The sequence below is a fragment of the Ranitomeya imitator genome, chromosome 5 (genome assembly GCF_032444005.1).
Source record: "Ranitomeya imitator isolate aRanImi1 chromosome 5, aRanImi1.pri, whole genome shotgun sequence".
In the NCBI taxonomy this organism is placed as follows: domain Eukaryota; kingdom Metazoa; phylum Chordata; class Amphibia; order Anura; family Dendrobatidae; genus Ranitomeya; species Ranitomeya imitator.
The window spans coordinates 566,236,754-566,255,910 of record NC_091286.1 but is presented as its reverse complement, the minus strand read 5'-3'; the positions used below and the strand labels follow the sequence as shown (position 1 = coordinate 566,255,910).

The following is a 19,157-nucleotide window of genomic DNA, read 5'->3' as shown; positions in this document are numbered from 1 at the left end:
GCATATCAGGGAAACTGTCAGGGGTAGTCAGGGAGAGCCACCGTTTAGTGGGGGCGCCAAACAATCGACTCTCCTTAGGGGGCCAACCTCCACTGATAGGAAGGGTTAACAGGTCAGTGGCAGGGTGGTTGGTAGGTTATGTTAGACCATATATGTAATTTGTTATTTGCACTGGGTAGGTGTGTTTTTAAATATTTCCTCATTAAAATTTAAAGTTTTATAAGGGATTACATGATTTACACTTTAATTTTTTTCCCCTGGTTCTCATATATGTTTTTTCTACAAACATTACAACAGATAACACAGTGCCCTATATACTTATTTCCTCTCCATCTCTTTTTAGTGGTCACTGCTGTTTAAACAGACATAGCAAAGTAGTATACCCACCCAAAATGATGTTATCAGACTGAAGAATCACGCCAAAGTGCAGCCCACCAACTGTGTCCCTTCTGACTGTTGTCAAGTGTAATCCACCTGTAGCAGCAGAGCCGCAGAGATGGATTACAGGAAGAGAGGGGCGGTCATTATCCCTCTGCGCCTGTCCTGTCTGCATACTGCATACAGGCATAACAGAGAGAGAGCTTTTAGTTCAAGGAGAGAAAATCATGGGACAGTGGCAAGAGCAATGCATGATGGGACCACCAGTGAGTGGATGGGGGGTTACGGGTTATTAGAATAGGGACACTTTCTCAACATAATAAAAAAAATCCTGTCACCTTCTGCCTTAAAGAGGTTTTTCGGTACTTTACATTGATGGCCTATTTATAGGAGGTCATCGATATCAGATTCATGAAGGTGTGGTAGCCAGAACCCTCGCCAGTCAGCTGTTCTGGGCTCAGTTGAATAGAGGAAGATGTGCAGGCCGGGACGCAACCAATAGTAGTCACCTGGGTAGTTACGATCCACAATTAAGTACATCTGGCCGAGGCGGCGCTTTGATCTGATACTGATGACCTACCCTGAGAATAAGCCATCAATATGTAGTAAAAATGCCACATTACTTGATGTACAGTCACTCTGAGCCATAAGAAAATTTCCAACAGCATTTATATTTAGCATATAGATTTAGGTGTGCTGCAGTATACAATTGCACCGAGGGCTTTTTTTTTCATTTCTGGGAGTTAAATCCTTGTATAGGCATTTGATTTCTATATATTCACAAATTATATATATGTCAAAAAGGTCTAGTTTCTCTCCTACCACCTATAGTTGATTACCTTGTAAATAAATCTCTGACCAATTAAGAAAGCACTCCTACTCCCATCAAATTCTTTATCCTCTTAATATATTGCAATCATTATATTATATGGCACTTTGTACTTACAATTGCTCATTTTTCCTTTCTACCCAGATTATTCTTCTTTTTCCATTAGGTCTATGACATCATGTGATTAAAAACTGACTAGCTGAATTCTTCTAAGCTCTATGTAGAAAAAGGATGTCTCTTTTCCCTGCATGAGTCAGCATTAGAACTACAATTCTACATCAATGCAAAGTCCCTAGTTATATATTAATGATAGCTATAGAACACACCTGACCTGACTATTAATCTAGAGATACTTCATGACAGGTTTGGACAAGCTTAGTGCCATTTAATATCAATCTAATTTCTACATGCCACAATCAACAAAAATTGGATGGCTCTGCCAAAAATATCATGCCTATGTTCCTACTTTGACTTAAAGGGACTCTATCACCAGGTTTATTTCCACCTAATCTTAGATTGTCATAATGTAAAGCCAGAGACCCTGATTCCGGCAATGTGTCACTTACTACCTGCCTGTTCTACTTAGCGCCGGCTCAGAGCAGACACTGACCGCTCTTGCCGCCGATTCAGCTGTTCCATGTCAACAGAGCAGCGACTTCTCTTCCGGTCTGCTTTGGTGATGGGGCTTGACTGCTGACTTCATACTGATTGACATCCGGCTTCCCACATTTGTGCAGTGAAGAGACAGCTGTCGCCCCATCAACAGAGCACCACAGAAGAGAAGGCGCTACTCTTGTCTAAGTGACGTTACCAGAAGCAGCAGAATTGCAGTCAGGAGCGGTCAGTAACTGCTCTGTGCTGGCAGAGATCTGCACTGGGCAGAACAGGGGGGAAGCCAGCAACTACCTGCCTGTATAATCCTGGATAGTGCCTTTAACAAGTATTCAGCTGATAGCTAACTAATTGTATAAAGACAGCATAAGGTAGGTAACACTTCACTTTAGTATCCATCGTATGCTACTACCATCCCTGTCCTTTGTGTTGCCTGTCACTGGCTTTACTAGTGAGCAATATTCTGTATGTGTGCAATTCTTTTGCCACTTACTGAAGTATGGGACCAGTAGGAATAGTCAAAACTGAAGCTTTTCGGAGTTTCTTTTGGCTGCTTGGGGTTGAGTATTGCTGTAAAGAAGATGGTAAAGAACATTATCAAGAAATTGTTAGTAAAAATTGAGACATACACAATAACAGTATTCAACCAAGTGACCATCCAAGGCATAAGTGATTTATAAAGAACAGTTGTGTCCACAATGTCTGCCCTGGAGAGGAAATTGTAATTTATCAACTGCCTGCTCTACTAAATCTATGAAAATCAAATTAAAAAGAGATGCAATTGATCACCAGTTTCCATCTTGTCACCAATTGACTGCTATGCAAACCTATCAATCCAAAAGTGAATGGGGGCAGCCTGAGCATCCCCTGATGACAGATGTCCAGGAAAGACAAGACACTTTGGAAATGTTTTCTGCTTTGTCCCAACAAGGTCCAGTCTCTTATGCATGTATAATTTTTAGCAATTGAATTACATTAAAAATGTTGCATCATTTGTCTTTTATAGACTTTTTATTACCCTGAACATTGAGATAATTCTGATGTAAGTTTGTCATGTAAATCAATCAGAGCACGAGCCACCAATACACAGACTGGCCGAGACTCTCCTGGCCCAAACAGGCTAGCTTCATGAATTTCTATGAGGCTGACATGGTCAGGTCAGGAGAGCCACAGTCAGTGCATTGTGGTCCTCTCTTGCCCCAATTTCCACGGAATGAGTCTAACCCTTTTATCTGCCACTTTCATTTTGTCAGTTGAACTGAACTTTGATGTAATAATAAATCAGCTGGGGAATCCATTGAAAGATTAAAGAGTTCCAAACTCCTATCAGAAGAAGCTCACTGACAGATCCTCAGTTAATTCATTCTGCATTATTCAGGCTCAACCCGCGGCTGGGCTGATAACTTTAATGAGGCAGAGTCACATTGTGATCTGTCTAACCTCAATGTTATAATAGATGAATGTGGATAAAATCCACGCTGCTACGACAAATGATGGATCCAGATATAGTTATAAGATGTTCGGGTGGTTTATTCAACGCGTTTCGAAGCTCATGGCTTCTTCTTCAGGAAGTTTCCACAGAAAGATATGGGTATCTTTCTGTGGAAACTTCCTGAAGAAGAAGCCATGAGCTTCGAAACGCGTTGAATAAACCACCCGAACATCTTATAACTATATCTGGATCCATCATTTGTCGTAGCAGCGTGGATTTTATCCACATTCATCTATTATAGCGGTTTTGAGAGGTCGCAGCGCCGACCTGTGGATCTGCAGCAGCTGACAACTACGCGCTTTTACTTTGTACCACCAGGTGAGCAGTTCTCTCATAATTGATTGGAAACAATCCTGGGGATAAGACCCTATTTGCGCTTTTTTTGTCTCCTACCTTTCTATACTAGTAGTAACCTCAATGTTGGCACTGTCGGCCTTCTTATGGTGGACTGGACACAAAAGTACAGTCGACAACTGCATTAAAAAAGTAAAAGGTCCCTTCAAGGATTGCTCTTAAATCAGACAATTTTCATGGCATCAGACTGTAGCCCTGATGGAGCCACTGCCATGTGTCAAAGGCTAACATAACCCAAGGGTTTTCATTCATTGCAGTAAATTAAAATCATGTAATCGTTCTCTACTTCATGGACAATAGATAACAAGGACTTAACAGCTCAATATTCTGTCATGAAAAAACAAATGGCTTTATTTTTCATGTACAATATGTTTCACACAGTAAAAGTGGCTTATGAGTAGCCATCTTGTTTCTGTAACTGCATCTATGGGACCTGTTGGATTAGCGCCTTACAGATTCATCTCTGAGGTAAAGATATTATTAATACTGTGGCACATAGGTAAAGAAAATACCGTATCACTTTATATATAGGCTTATGCCTTTGACTCCTTTCTAATTTATTAACCTGCTGCCATCCAATTCCTAAACGTGTTCTTTCCCTGAACTTATCAGTTAGTAGTGACCAGATTTCCATTCTGTGTTCATGTACCAGCTGATGGTGAGTGCCCTCCGCTCGCCTCCTCTGCTCAACACAAGGGGATTATGTGGGCACAGAGACTCCCTTTGTTCTGTCAGGACAACAGTGCTCCGTCAGCATGACCCGACCCATGCCAAATCCCAGAGAGACCACAGAAAACAATGGATTAGGGTCAAAAGAACGAGCCAAGAGGCACAGGGAAAAGAAGGGTCAATTCAGAAAAAGACAACATCACCAACCATCAGGGTGCAGCAGCATAAGTTACTACAAATGGATGATAAACCAGTGGGTTATAAAGTTACTAGAAGATGGCATTGACATGATTTGACAAGTTCCGAGCTGCCAGTTTAGAAATAATAACAGATAATAAGGCCATATTACACTGTAGAAATAGATTCTATATGATACAGCATAATGAATGGTTGAACATTCATGGACTTGATTTAGTGTTATTATTATCCTTTATTAGCAAAATTACTAAGCTTCATTTATTCTATTACCAGCAATTTGGGAACAGAAAAAACCCCCACTATGGATTAGGATCTGCTCTTTACTTATCCACTGACTTTTCCATTCCATCACGTTGTTTCTTCTCTTCATTTCCTGTATATCATTATAACCCCCTGTAGGTTGTAGTAAGCAAGAGGTGGCACTACACATACATGGATTAATTTTTCCTTTGTTTTAAAGTATGCATTTTACAGTCAAAAAGGCAAGTTTAAGGCAAAGTTTTAGTGACTTGCAATTTGCAAAAAGAGCTGCCAGCAGTGGATATTGATGATATGAATCTGCAAATGCATTTAGAGTGGCATTAATAAACCTCATTGATATCATACCAAGGCGTGCAAGTGCTCATACTTAATTCTAATTCTAACAAATTGAGATGTTTTTATTTTTTTTATGATTTGTATATCATTAACATGTCTATCCATCCTGTGATCTCCAAAACTCCCAAGACTTTTCCTTCTGGTGTTCCAATTTTAATGTTGAGAAGTGTATCTAATGTGTACAGCCAGCCATAACAAGAAAGGGGGCAGCATCCAAAATCTTCCAATTTATCAAAAAAAAATTTATTGTGACACCTTAGTGCATTGCATCATGTCAAAAAGATCAGCTTTTCTTATTAAGAAAAATGCCTAGTCTCCTTTATGCTAAGATTGGATCTTCATTTCAATGATAAAAGATGTATGGGAGAGTAGATCTCCTCAATGTGATGTAAAGGGGGCTAAGATGTTGAAAATGTTTTTTTTTTTCAGATTATGCCTAATTCCTCATTATTTTCCTGGCCACACTTAACATACACCTGTCTTTTGTATAGCATATACTGGAAGCATAAATGCTTACAAGCTTCAGAATGTTAAATGTTTTAAGAAACGTGTCCACTACGGTTCTTCATACCTCTGTTCTTGTATAAAATTTGCATCAGTGGAAAAAAAATTCCAGAAATTTCAAAATGAGTAAAATAATTTTTCATCTACCTCCTAGTGAGAACAGCAGTACACGAGATACTTACTGGTTATGTTTCCAGACATCTGGATGATGCATTTTGAATCTTTTCCAATTTCACGTGAGTTGAATGGCCGCACTCTGACTGCGACCTTCACGGATGCTCCCGCCATCTCCTGCAAAATAAAAAAAACAGCTTGATCTTGATTCCTATGTTACATCAAACTGTGGACCAACTGTATGTGATATCCAGACATAGATATGGAAAACATAAGTCCCTTGTTTGCCTGTACATTTGAACAATGCTTTGCGATTTTGACGTCTTCCGTAAGTGTGAGGAGCTCACATTGTTACAGACAAGCAGATGGAAGCTCACCTTATCAATTATTTATGTCTTATGTGAAGCCAACAAAGAAGCAAAAGAGTGCGAAGATAGAAGACATAGCCAGGCATTTCCATTTAAAAAAAAAAACGGAATATGAAGCTGATATTATTAGTAACGTGATATTCTCCACATCTAACCAGCACATCTCACAGTTTTCTTCTGTAATTTACAATGGAAGACATGTATTATGCCATGTCACCAGTAAAGTTTCCCCTCAAAAATGGTAACTATTACTCTTAAGCGAATTCACAGCTCCAACTATGATGAATTTAAAAAGAAAAAAATATTTCAAAGAAATGAAATGAACCCTTCATGGTTCCCAGTGCCGCATATCGACAGTGTTTGTCTAAGGGCTTGTTCAAACAAACAAATAATAATGACATGTGCTGTCCGAGTCAAAATCAGACATCACGCTGACCAATATTAATCAATAGGGCTGCTCAGACTATCGTCTTTTCACACGGATCACGTGTGTGTGAAAAAATCACATCGTGCAATATTCTCTTCTGACTCTCGGATCAGACACACCCATTCAATTTTATGGGTGCGCAAAAAAAAGAAAAAAAAAAATCGAACCCATGCGGAACATTCATATCGCATCCAATTTTTTGCTGATACATTGACATTATTAACCTAGGAAACTGTATTTGATCTTGTACGTTTTAAAATATTGATGTATGAAATCAGATGGATGGAATAAACAATTCATGGATGCTACACATATAGTAATATGGATGACAATATAGATGAAATTTGTCTGAGTTTTTTGGATGAAAATCTGACAATTTTTCATATGTCTCCTGGTCTTAAAGTGTAACTATCATTTTCATTTTTATTTCTTAAATCAACAATACACAGGAAAATAAGCAACTATGAAATATGTCTTATCAGAGAAGTTTGTTTTTTTCTCTGCCAGATCAGATTACTGATGAGATGCTATGCTAGGCCCCTTCACACGTCCGCTTAAAAAAACGTACACGTGACTCTGTGTGGCTTTCTGTTGGCAGTCCGTATGTACGTGTGTACCATCCGTGTGCCATCCATGTGTATGTGTGTGACATCCGTGTGCCGTCCGTGTGACAGGTACCAGAATACAATGCAGAATAGACATTACAGATTTTTAGGTGTTAAAGATGTGCAAAGATATAGATAGATAGATAGATAGATAGATAGATAGATAGATAGATAGATAGATAGATAGATAGATAGATAGATAGATAGATAGAAAGTGGTCCATTCTTTGTAGGTGGAAAAACCTGCAAAATCGACAGTAGTGTATCAAATACTTATTTTCCCCACTGTATATACCAGGACCAGGAAGGGGACCAGGATGGGGGACATATATACCATAAATGGGGACATATATATCAGGAAGGGATGGTGCCTGCAGACTAGACTGCATTTTCAAGGTAATAGGGGTATAAATTAAAGGGAACCTAACAAACTATTTTGCTAACCCTCTAGGAAACTACTGCCAGTTTGTGAAAGATTGAAGGTGAATCATGTAACCCTGTAAGGAAGGTGCTGGACCAGACACTTTACATAGATCATGTTGCAAAGTATCCTAAGGTGTGTGAAACTGTTGAGATAATATTAACTGCTTGCCAACCATCCCCAGGTCTCTGGGGTGAGACCTCTACGGACCAGAGCCAGTGGCAACTAGCAAGCTGTTTCCATTTTTTAAGAACACAGCTAGATCAAGGCTTTTTTAGAACTTGAATCAGTTTACAATCACTATGTACAGTGCAGAAGTTTTAGGCAAGTGTGGAAAGATTTCTACAATTTAAGAATGAAATGTTAGTAGTTTATTTTTATCAAGTAACAAAATGCAAAGTGAATGAAAAGAAAAAGCGAAATCAAATCAATATTTGTCTTCAATACAGCTTCAAAGCATGAATTCCTCCAGGTACACCTACACACAGTTTTTGACCTAATTCGGCAGAGAGGTTGTTCCAAACATCTTGGAGAACTAAACACGATCATCCATGGATGTAGGCTTGTGCAAATACTTCTTTGTCTTCACATAATCCAAGACAGACTCGATGTGAGATCATGCCTCTATAGAGGTCATACAATAACTTCCAGGACTCCTTGTTCTTTTTCATGCTGAAGACAGTTCCTAATGACATTGGGCGTGTGTTTTAGAGTTGTTGTCCTGCTGCAGACGCCTCTCTGATTGTATTACACGATGGATAAGTATCTGTATTTCTCCGAATTGAGGACACCATTACTCCTGACCAAATCTCCAACTCCACTTGCTGAAATACAGCTCCAAACTTGCAGGGAACATCCACCATGCTTCACTGCCACCTGCAGACACTGGTTACTGTACCACTCTCCAGTCCTTTGGCAAACAAATTGCCTTCTATGGCAGCCAATATTTCACATTTTGACTCATCAGTCCAGAGAACCTTCTGCTATTTTTCAGCACCCAAGTTCTGATGTTTTTCTGCATAATTGAATCATTTGGGTTTGTCTTCATCTTAAGTTTGGTTTTTGGCCACTATTCTTCCATGAAGACCACTACTGGACAGACTACTCCGAAATGAACGCTTGATTTGTGTAGCTTTGTGGTTTCTCCTGATGAAGAAGTTATAGATACTTCAAAACTTCGAAACGTGTTGAGAAGAAAACCGCAATCATCTCACTGTACCCTGGACTCTGGATGTTTCTTAGGGTGCTTTCACACTACGTTTTGCCACCCATTCATTGGCCCGATCCACGCTTACTTCAGACCCCCCTGAAGACAGGATTCTGGCGTATACGCCTATGGGGCCATAGATTATAATGGTGCCGACAGAGTGAATGTGTGCTTTGTCATGCATCATTTTAGGGCTTGTATGCCTGGAGCAGATGGACACCCAGAGGCAGTTTACTACATCTGAGTGTCCGCCTCCAGTAGGCGTACAAGCTCGAAAATTATGCACGACAGAGCGCATATTCACTCTGTCTGACCCATTATAGTTTATGACCCTATCGGCGTATATGCCAGAATCCCAATTTTCAGGGCCTTTGGACTTATGTCCTGACAGGATCAACAAACAGGTGTCAAAACGCAGTGTAAAAGCATCCTTAATTCATACTGACCAGCAACGCAGCACACCCGCATCTCCTACAATTGATTTCTACGTTGGACCCCCAACCTGTGGAGCAGCTACAGCTGGATTTATATCATGAGCTCCTAAAGTGTTGTGCGTTCTCATAATAATTAGTATTGCAGAGTTAATGATCCTGAGATATTCCTTATTCACAGTTTATTTAAGATATATTCATTTCTCAAGCCTAATGATTTGTCATTCCTGCCACATAACAGACGTTGAAGCAAGAAGAATTATCACTGGATGGAACTGAACTGATTAGAAAGTGTAAAAACGACTAACTAGAACAAGCTCCTGTAGATTACTACATTATGGAGGAACAAGTGCGTACAAGTACCTAAAGGTGCCATTGTTCTGTAATGTTAAAGAACAGTCCATCTATAGGGAAACTATAGCTCTAATGTAATTCCAGAAGAACACAAAAAATTTCAGTTACTTTGGCCAACAAAGGCTTCTTCTACAACCTTAGGGTATGTGCACACGTTAATTTGCAGTAGACATTTCTGAATCAACAACATGTCTCCTCCCAGAAAAATGCTGAACAAAAAAGTGCTTTTTTGTTTTACGTTTTTGGTACTTTTTTTAAGCATTTTTTTTTTTCACATTCATTAGAATGGGTGAAAAATGTTTCAAAAATGCTGAAAGAATAGACATGCTGCAGGTCTGAAACTGCTTCAAATCTGCAAAGAAAAAATAAACAACGTGTGCATAAGACTTCAGAATTCTCATTCACTTTGCTGGGACAGTAAAATGCTGAAATTTTCACGGCAAAAACTTTCAGGAAAAATGGATCACAGGATTCTCCGGGGGTGTAGATTTAGGCTGCTCTGCATTATTAGCAAGTGAGCAACGCCTCTTTGGTAAAGAGTAGACCATAAGAATTAGCAATAAATAAAAAAGTCCATATCACTATGGTGGATTTTTAAAAAAATGCAAAAAAACCCCCCCAAAAACAGAATTTTCAGGGGAGCAGCAAGAATAAAATAAAAGCAAAAACTAGTCACTTTTGACCTGGTGACCAAAGTTCTATGCATTCTTATGTTGTTATTCATTGTAGCACCCTATTAAATAATGGCAGAAGTGGATCTGACATTTGTAAACCCCAAATAAGTTAGTGTACCTAAGCTGCCCTGATAAAGTCTAAAAATATTTTATTGAGTAAAATAACCCTGAAAGTTGTCTTTGTCCCAGATGCATTGCTAGTGTGCTGTGAATATTCATGGGCTGGCTCCATACTGAGTGAATTCAGATTCTGCACTAGAGATTTAGCTGACCTATTATACTATATGTTATTAATATTAGAATACACATGCACAGGAACACCTAATCAAGAAAACTGAAGGCCGCTGTAAATGCTAATGAAAGATGCCGCCTAATTATGCACAAGACTAAATGTTATTTTAACCATTTATGTCTATGATTGGGCATATCAAAATTAACTATCAGGTACATAACTGGCAGTTTCAGGATTTATCAAAGAAGAATTTCTATGCTCCAAGAACTGCAGACACAACTCAAATGAACTTCTCTTTTCAGTGAACCTTCCAGGTCGGTTCCTGCTCCACCTCCTGCTATGGAGCCGATGCAGGTAGAGCAAGCCAAATTCTCTGTACAAGAGCAACAATGGAGGTATCGTGACAATGTGTGCATGTACTGTGGTGGCAAGGGCCATTATGTTTGTCAGTGCCCAATGAAGCCCAGAGAACCCCCACATCTAGGGTTGGTCGGAGAGTTGACCCTAGTTAAGAGAAATTGCTCCCAAACTGGTGACCGAAGCTACCCTGTCTTGACAGAACAGATCCCTCTCTGCGGCTGCACATTTGGATTCTGGCAACTTGATCCTTCTGATTCTTGTCCGTTGACTTCAGCTCCCTACACAACAGCTGGATCACCCCCTGTCTATTGCCTCCATTGAAGCAATATTTCTGGCAGAACGTATTTGTTATATCACACTGCCAGTCACCCTGTAGATAGGAACTGAGCATACTGAAAAAATGTCTTTCTTTCTACATGCTAAGTCAGTAGACACAGTTTTTCTAGGCCTCCCATGGTTGTGTCCATCGGCCACGTGCATCAGTGGGGATCGTATTGTGCTACCAACTGCATTGCTAAGATCGTGCCCAAGATTCCTCCTTCTGTGCCTTCGGTCCTTTCCTCTTCCCGTGGCTGGGTATTTCCTCTGTCCCTGCCTGAAACTCGTGTCTTCTGCTAAAAACACCTGCACCCCTGCCATACTTGAGTGTTGTCTCTGACGGTCTGTTCGAAAAAGGGGGAAGCATAAAGGAGCGTACTGTCACGGCGGTAATAAGCGCGCATTCCCGACTCTGTGCTATTCACTGCGTTTGCTAATTTGCTTATCCTCATGACAGGCCGCCACACAGACTCTTCATGCAGCACATGCCTAATGCCTCCACATGGCTACAGGGGGGCATGGAAATATCCTGCAGCAATTTAACCCTGCTGTATCTTGCGGGGTTTGGATTCCCCAACCAATCACCAACTAACAGGTGCTATATTAGGCAGTGCCACTCTCCACAACTTTACCTGAGCTTAGGTTCCAGTTTGCTGTTAGCATCTAGCTCCCAGTCAAGGTGTTTTGTTGTTTTTCCCTCCTGCTATTGACCCGGCTTGTCTTCTAGTCCTGCCTTATCTCTCCGCTCCGGACCTTGGCTAGGTATCCTGAAGCTGTGATACGTGCCCCGACCCCGGACCATCTGACTACATTTCTGTCTTGCCCCTCCTGTACCTCTGTATACCTGCTCTGACCCCGTGGGTCACCGGCTGTCATCCCTTGGACTGCTCTGGAGTGGTACCTGGTGGGTATCCTGTGACCCAAGCCTATCCTCACCATCAGAGACACTAGTGAAGACCAGGTAGCCACTTAGTCATGCCCCTCCAGAGTAAGCCCGGCCGGTGGCATAGAGGGTCCACACCCACCAACATTACAGACACAGTCATATCTATATTTAAATGTAGTGATAATGTAAGAAGATGGAAGTTTTGCCCTCTCTCCCCCTTGAATATATGTGTATTTATGTAATGCAATGAGATGTGCGACATGCTCAATAATGTGTGCTATTAGTGATAGGCTGTGTTTTGCTCAGCAGCAGGGAGTTAATAAGGATGGTTAGGGTTAACAGTTGGGACCAGCCCAGAGTGTGTGTGGGGGGAGGGATGAAGGGACAGAGACAGTTTCCAGTCAGAGGTCAGAAAGGGCCCAGCATGCAGAAGAGGCAGTCATATGGTCTGACTAGCAAGCAGAGCTGCATGAAGTGGGTGTCCTTGAGGTAGGTAGAGACTGAAGCAACAGATAGCGAGATCAAGAGTAAGGGTATGTGCACACGTCAGGATTTCTTGCAGAAATTTCCTGAAGAAAACCGGAAATTTTCTGCAAGAAATCCGCTTTTTTTTTTTTGCGTTTTTTCCCCTTTTTTTTGCGGTTTTCTTAGCATTTTGCAAGCGTAATTAGCTTGCAGAATGCTAAAGTTTTCCAAGCGATCTGTAGCATCGCTTGGAAAACTTACTGACAGGTTGGTCACACTTGTCAAACATAGTGTTTGACAAGTGTGACCAACTTTTTACTATAGATGCTGCCTATGCAGCATCTATAGTAAAAGATAGAATGTTTAAAAATAATAAAATAAAATAAAAAAAAGGTTATACTCACCCGCAGACAGCAGATCTCCTCAGCGGCGTTCGTTCCTTTAGATGGTGTGTGTGTGTGAAGGACCTTCGATGACGTCACGGTCACGTGAGCGGTCACATGACCAATCACAGGACCGCGACATCATTGCAGGTCCTTCACACAGACCATCTATAGGAACAGAAGCGGCAGCATGCAGCGCAGAGAGGTGGGAAGACATCGAGGGTGAGTATATGACTATTTTTTATTTTAATTCTTTTTTTTAACCAATTATATGGTGCCCAGTCCGTGGAGGAAAGTTTCCTTTCCTCCAACCTGGGTACCAACCGCACATAATCTGCTTACTTCCCGCATGGTGTGCACAGCCCCATGCGGAAAGTAAGCAGATCAATGCACTCCTAGGTGTGCGGAATCCCCGCAATTCCGCATATTTAATGAACATGTTGCTTTTGTTTCCGTGATGTGATTTTTTCGCGGAAAAAAAAGCAACATTTGCACAAGAAATGCGGAATACATTGTAAATAGTAGGAGGCATATGGAAGCGTTTTTTTTTTTGCGTTTTTATCACGTTTTTATAGCGAAAAAATGTGAAAAAACCGCGAAAAATACTGTACGTGTGCACATGGCCTAAAGACGAGGGACAGCGATAGTCGGAGTGAGTGATTTACCGGATACAGGATCCGAGGCAGGAGACCTTGCGGGATGGTCTCAAGTTCGCAAGCCAAAGAGGTAATGGTAATGTGATGTATCAGAGCAGAAAACCAGAGATGAAAGAGTGCCCCGGGCGGTAGTTCCAAGGCGTTGACAAGCAGAAAAGCTACGAAAGGGCCTTATTAGCAAAGTAGCTCTCCTAAGAGGAAAATGGACGCTGAAGTACAGGACTCTCGCTTACTGAACTGTAGTGTTCTTATTAGGGACAAGGGAAGCCCCCAATGCACTGTGCTGGGTTGTGGTGAAGGCAGAGGCTATAATTGAGGAAGAATTGTGTGAGTTTAGGAAGTAAAGAAAGAAGCTGTATAAAGATATTTTGTGGGTTAAGAGAAACATTCATGAAGATTTGTATTCGCTAACCACTTCTCCCCATACTCGTCCCCACCTTATGGTTTAGTAAAATACAGTCTATTTTTTTGTGGTGGTCTCTTTCATTGAACTCTATAACATCTGGTCTGGCGCCCCCTGACGAAGGTGTTCAGAAACGCGCGTTGGGGCTGGCACCGCGGGACCCTCTACTTGCCTGCACCTGTTTGCACTTCACGGTTATGTATATATGTTATCTCTCTTCCATCATGGTTATAGGTTATATTATAAATTGGTATGGCACGGCCCATTATATGACCTAAGTATGTATTTTTTTTTATATAACCTGTTGGATACATCTATTACCTCCTATAAGTTGTATATAATATTGAGTGCTTTATGTAAATTCTGGCATGCAGGGTTCCTAGTGCCCTATTTTTTAATTGGGTGATCGTTCACTGTTGTCGCTCCCCCACAATAAAGCAAGTTTTATTAGACCTATGGTTGTCGTTTGGGTTTTTTCCCTCCCTCCCATTTTCTATGGCATGTTTTTGACAACCGGTCTTTCTACAGGTCCACGGCAATTATTATTCCTGGGCATATTTCTAATAATTTCTTATTTTGATTAATATTGTGTACAGTATTGCCCAGATGTTTATTAATAGTATTTTGCCTCTGGTCACTCCCATTTTTGTTTAACATCTGGTCCTGGTCATCCTAAGTCACTGGCACCATGCGGCCTGCAAGGGCCAAGCGCTCCTGTAGTTAAAGTCCATACACCCAGCCAGGACCTCTATTTTCATGCAGCGTGCCGCGGCATGAACACGAGTACCTTGCCCACAGGTACCACCCCGCGCCACACTACAATAATAGTGCAGAGTTTATACCAAGCCCACTTTCAGTCACACTAGCACATTCAGGTCAGAAGCTGGATGCAATGTTGATGACCACTCATCGGAGCCTGCCCATCAGCAACAAGGAGGTCAAGAGTTGAGGAGTGGTGTGCTTCTGAAAACACATGTACTTTATAAATGAATTTATGGTCTCTACAAATTAAAATTTCTTTCTAGAAAATGTCTGCAGCGAAATGAATTAATTTTTATCATTCTAGAATGTAGAACATTATGGTAACACGAAATGGAATGGTCATTTTATTCTGGACACCCACCTAATAGTGCTTTTGACCTCCATTAGCTTCCCAGAGGTCAGACCCTACCAGTCAGAAATTTTTCACCTATCTTTTCACTAGACCACCCCTTAAACTTCTATTCCCCATAACAAAACACAAACATGGTGAGTTTTTATACAGTCATCATCTGATATCATTGGTTACCCCAAGCCCAAACAAGGAACTAACATATTATCAATGCAAAGATGGAGGCTCCTCTAGAAGATTCAAAGATGACGCAGAGTTTTAGTAATGGCATCATTTTGTCAGACATACTGTATCCCACTAATGTCTACCACTTTTTGCGAGCCCTGTGACAATATTTTGTTCATGTATTGCAGATATAACCATTATGTTGTGTTATATCCAGGACACACAGACATCGTGGCATTCCCATTAGAAAACTAATGTTGTTGTTAAGAAGAAAATATGAGCAGAGGACGGCCATTGTCACAGTTTGGAGATGGGCATATTGTAGATGGTGATCAGACGCTTTATGTGGAAATTTCATTATTCTGCTCATTAACATAAAGCTCAGTTGCTAGGCAACAGTAACCTTCCTCGTCCACCTCTCGGCCTCCATTCTTCCACGCAGCATGGCTGACTAGGCCGTTCTGCAAGTAATATCATCCATTCAGAACAGGAATGGGCAATATTCCAGGCGATGCAGGGAAAAAGAAAATGACTTTGCTTTCCCATCATGTCTTCAAGCCTTTCACTATGCATTAAGGTTCAGACTGATGCATTCTACAAATGCAGGATCACGGGCAAGATCCGAAATAATATCACACAATTAAGTAAAGTATACAGGAAATGGGAATGATATTTGGATGCTGTAAATTCCTGACTGAAGACAGATTGCCATGCTGTGTTCCTCTCCTCCATAATTATGTTACTTATGTCATAAGGCTGTCTAAAGCCCCCCATACACTTTAGACCAGACCTGGGTAAAGTGTGGCTCACAGGCCACGTCATGCCCTATGTTTGTCCCAGTCTGGCCCGCGCACCGAGACAGCCGGAGGGCCGAAAACAGTTGCCCATGGGCCACACCATGCAACTGCCTTTCCCCACCCGATGTCCTGATGTCACCACTATCTGCATCCTCAGGATGCTAATAGCGGTGAATATAATGACTGAGACAGCAGACATGATGACATCACTACATCGATTTGCGTCTGCTGTGCGGAGCATTAGTGTACACACCAAAGAGTTTAGCAGAGCGCCAGAGGAATAGGGGCAAGATGGGTATGTGCTGTTTTCATTTTTAATGTGTGGGATGTGTGTCTGTATATAGGAGGGCTACGCGGGGGCTCATACTGTATATAGGAGGCTATGTGGGGCTCATACTGTATACAGGGGGCTATGTGGGGCTCATACTGTATACAGGGGGCTATATGGGGGCTCATACTGTATACAGGGGGCTATGTGGGGCTCATACTGTTTACAGGGGGCTATGTGGGGCTCATACTGTATACAGGGGGCTATATGGGGGCTCATACTGTATAAAGGGGGCTATGTGGGGCTCATACTGTATTTAAGGGGCTATATGGGGGCTCATACTGTATACAGGGGGCTATGTGAAGGCTCATATTGTATACAGGGAGCTATGTGCGGGATCATACAGTATATAGGAGGGTGTCAGCATACTTAATTCTGTTCATTATTAAATGATACAATTAATATTAATCTAAAATTATAATTAATATGTTAACATTATTAATATTGAGCTAAATTAATTTCAGCATATTGGTTCGGCCCTCCTCAACAGTTATGGTCTCTCATGTGGCCCCCCTGGAAAAATAATTGCCCAACCCTGGTTTAGATGAATGATGTTTCAGCTGATCATTCGTCCAGCAGTTATTTCCGTCTTTTCTCTCAGACATCTTTGGAGGCATCTTACCTCCCCCGACAATTATTTGTTGGGTGTCCCCATACACAGTAGGCTATCTGTCGAACCTGCCGATATCAGCGGGTTTGAACTACGTTAGCCTAAAGGTACCTTCACACATAACGATATCGTTGCTTTTGGTGACGTTGCAACGATATCGTTAAAGAAATCGCTATGTGTGACAGCGACCAACGATCAGGCCCCTGCTGGGAGATCGTTGGTCGCTGAGGAAAGTCCAGAACTTTATTTCGTCGCTGGACTCCCTGCTGACATCGCTGGATCGGCGTGTGTGACACCGATCCAGCGATGTCTTCACTGGTAACCAGGGTAAACATCGGGTAACTAAGCGCAGGGCCGCGCTTAGTAACCCGATGTTTACCCTGGTTACCATCCTAAAAGTAAAAAAAACAAACACTACATACTTACCTACCGCTGTCTGTCCCCGGCGCTCTGCTCTGCACTCCTCCTGTACTGGCTGTGAGCGTCGGTCAGCCGGAAAGCAGAGCGGTGACGTCACCGCTCTGCTTTCCGGCCGCTGTGCTCACAGCCAGTACAGGAGGAGTGCAGAGAAGCTGAGCGCCGGGGACAGACAGCGGTAGGTAAGTATGTAGTGTTTGTTTTTTTTACTTTTAGGATGGTAACCAGGGTAAACATCGGGTTACTAAGCGCGGCCCTGCGCTTAGTTACCCGATGTTTACCCTGGTTACCGGCATCGTTGGTCGCTGGAGAGCTGTCTGTGTGACAGCTCTCCAGCGATCAAACAGCGACGCTGCAGCGATCCGGATCGTTGTCGGTATCGCTGCAGCGTCGCTTAATGTGAAGGGGCCTTAATGTGTATTGAGGCCTTTATCTCTGTTCACGTGTGCATTTTTACAATGGAATAAAAGTCCAGCTTCCAGAAAACGGTACACAGACCCCATAACAATCAATGGAACCCCTCTATTTCTGTTTGCATAACTAATGCAAACAATCACCTAGGCTATGTTCACACGTTGCATTTTTGCTGATTTTTTTATGCAAATTTTAATCTGTTATAATAATCTTTTTTCTCTTATTGTATGGCAATGAGAGTTCATTCTTGTTCTCAGTTTATGCCTTGTCTCCCTTACATACATACCCCCAGTTGGACATTTAGTACAAATGATTAGGTACACCACATCCAATAAGAGAAAAAAGAATGGATCTACCTGTGGCAATACATTTCTGTCTCCCGGATCATAAAATTATGGACATGAAATTACTTGTATTAAAAGGTAGCTTCAAATCTCAAAGAGACAGAAGAATATGTGAATATAAACTGATGATGAATTTTGACACTCTTAGTGCAGGAATGAATGTGTCGCATGGATTTATGTCTTTTTACATCAACTAAGGAACTAAGGAATTTGCCCCTCAGACCATGTGGGGTCATCACAACAGAACCAGACCCCAAATCAGAGGACAATAAAACAGTCCTTATCTAAGAACTGGTCCAATATTTATTGACATAACTGTTTATCACTCATGGTAATTCTGCTTCATCTCACCTGTCTTATCCATGTTTTTTCTGTTTTTTTTTTCTGTGCTGTGTTGTGCATGAATATGTGATTCTCCAGAATTTCTTTTAGTCTATGCCCGATGAAGAGACCTGTGTAGTCTCAAAAGTTTGCAATTTCTTACCATCTTTTCAGTTAGCCATTAAAAGTCATCAACTACTGAGGACTATCAATTCTAAATATTTTTCAGTTCCTTGTAGAAATGGCAGAAACATTGGTGGGTATTCCCCACAAGGTGAAGGTTAGTTGCAGCTGAATGTGTTGCTCTTCTGGAGTGCTGTCCCGGCCGGTGGCAGACGCTTCTGTCGCTCCTTTCTGCGGCGGTGCTGTGGTGTTTTGGGGAATACCCAACGTTTCTGCCATTTCTACAAGGAACTGGACACCGGATAGTTCTTCCATCGGCTACAAAGAGGTATTAACTTTACCACCAACTCTTGTTTTCATCTTCTGTGAAATATTAGATTCCGACCTTCCACTCTGCAGATATTTGAATGAAGTTTGCAGCAACCTATGTTGCCTTTATGATTTTTATGATAACTTATTAAGATTGCAGATTATATCTATCAGGGTACGTGTCCACTTTCAGGATGGCTGGCGGTATCGCCGGAGAGGCTTAGCCGCTCTGCGGTAAGCCCTGCCCCCTTTCTGGGACGCGATGATGCCGGATGTGTTCAC

At 41.7% G+C, this 19,157-nt stretch overlaps 1 protein-coding gene across 6 annotated transcripts in view; it reads right to left on the bottom strand.

The window, feature by feature from the left end:
- KIF1A (kinesin family member 1A) overlaps nt 1-19,157 on the bottom strand; it is a 280,148-nt gene that overhangs the window by 217,554 nt on the left and 43,437 nt on the right. For all 6 annotated transcript variants that reach the window (XM_069727733.1, XM_069727735.1, XM_069727736.1 and 3 more), the window contains exons 2-3: nt 5,816-5,924; nt 2,313-2,389 (exon numbers count right to left, since the gene is read on the bottom strand). In XM_069727733.1, the coding sequence (XP_069583834.1) occupies nt 2,313-2,389; nt 5,816-5,921 (183 nt within the window). In that variant the 5' untranslated portion in view covers nt 5,922-5,924. The remainder of the gene's footprint in view (nt 1-2,312; nt 2,390-5,815; nt 5,925-19,157) is intronic.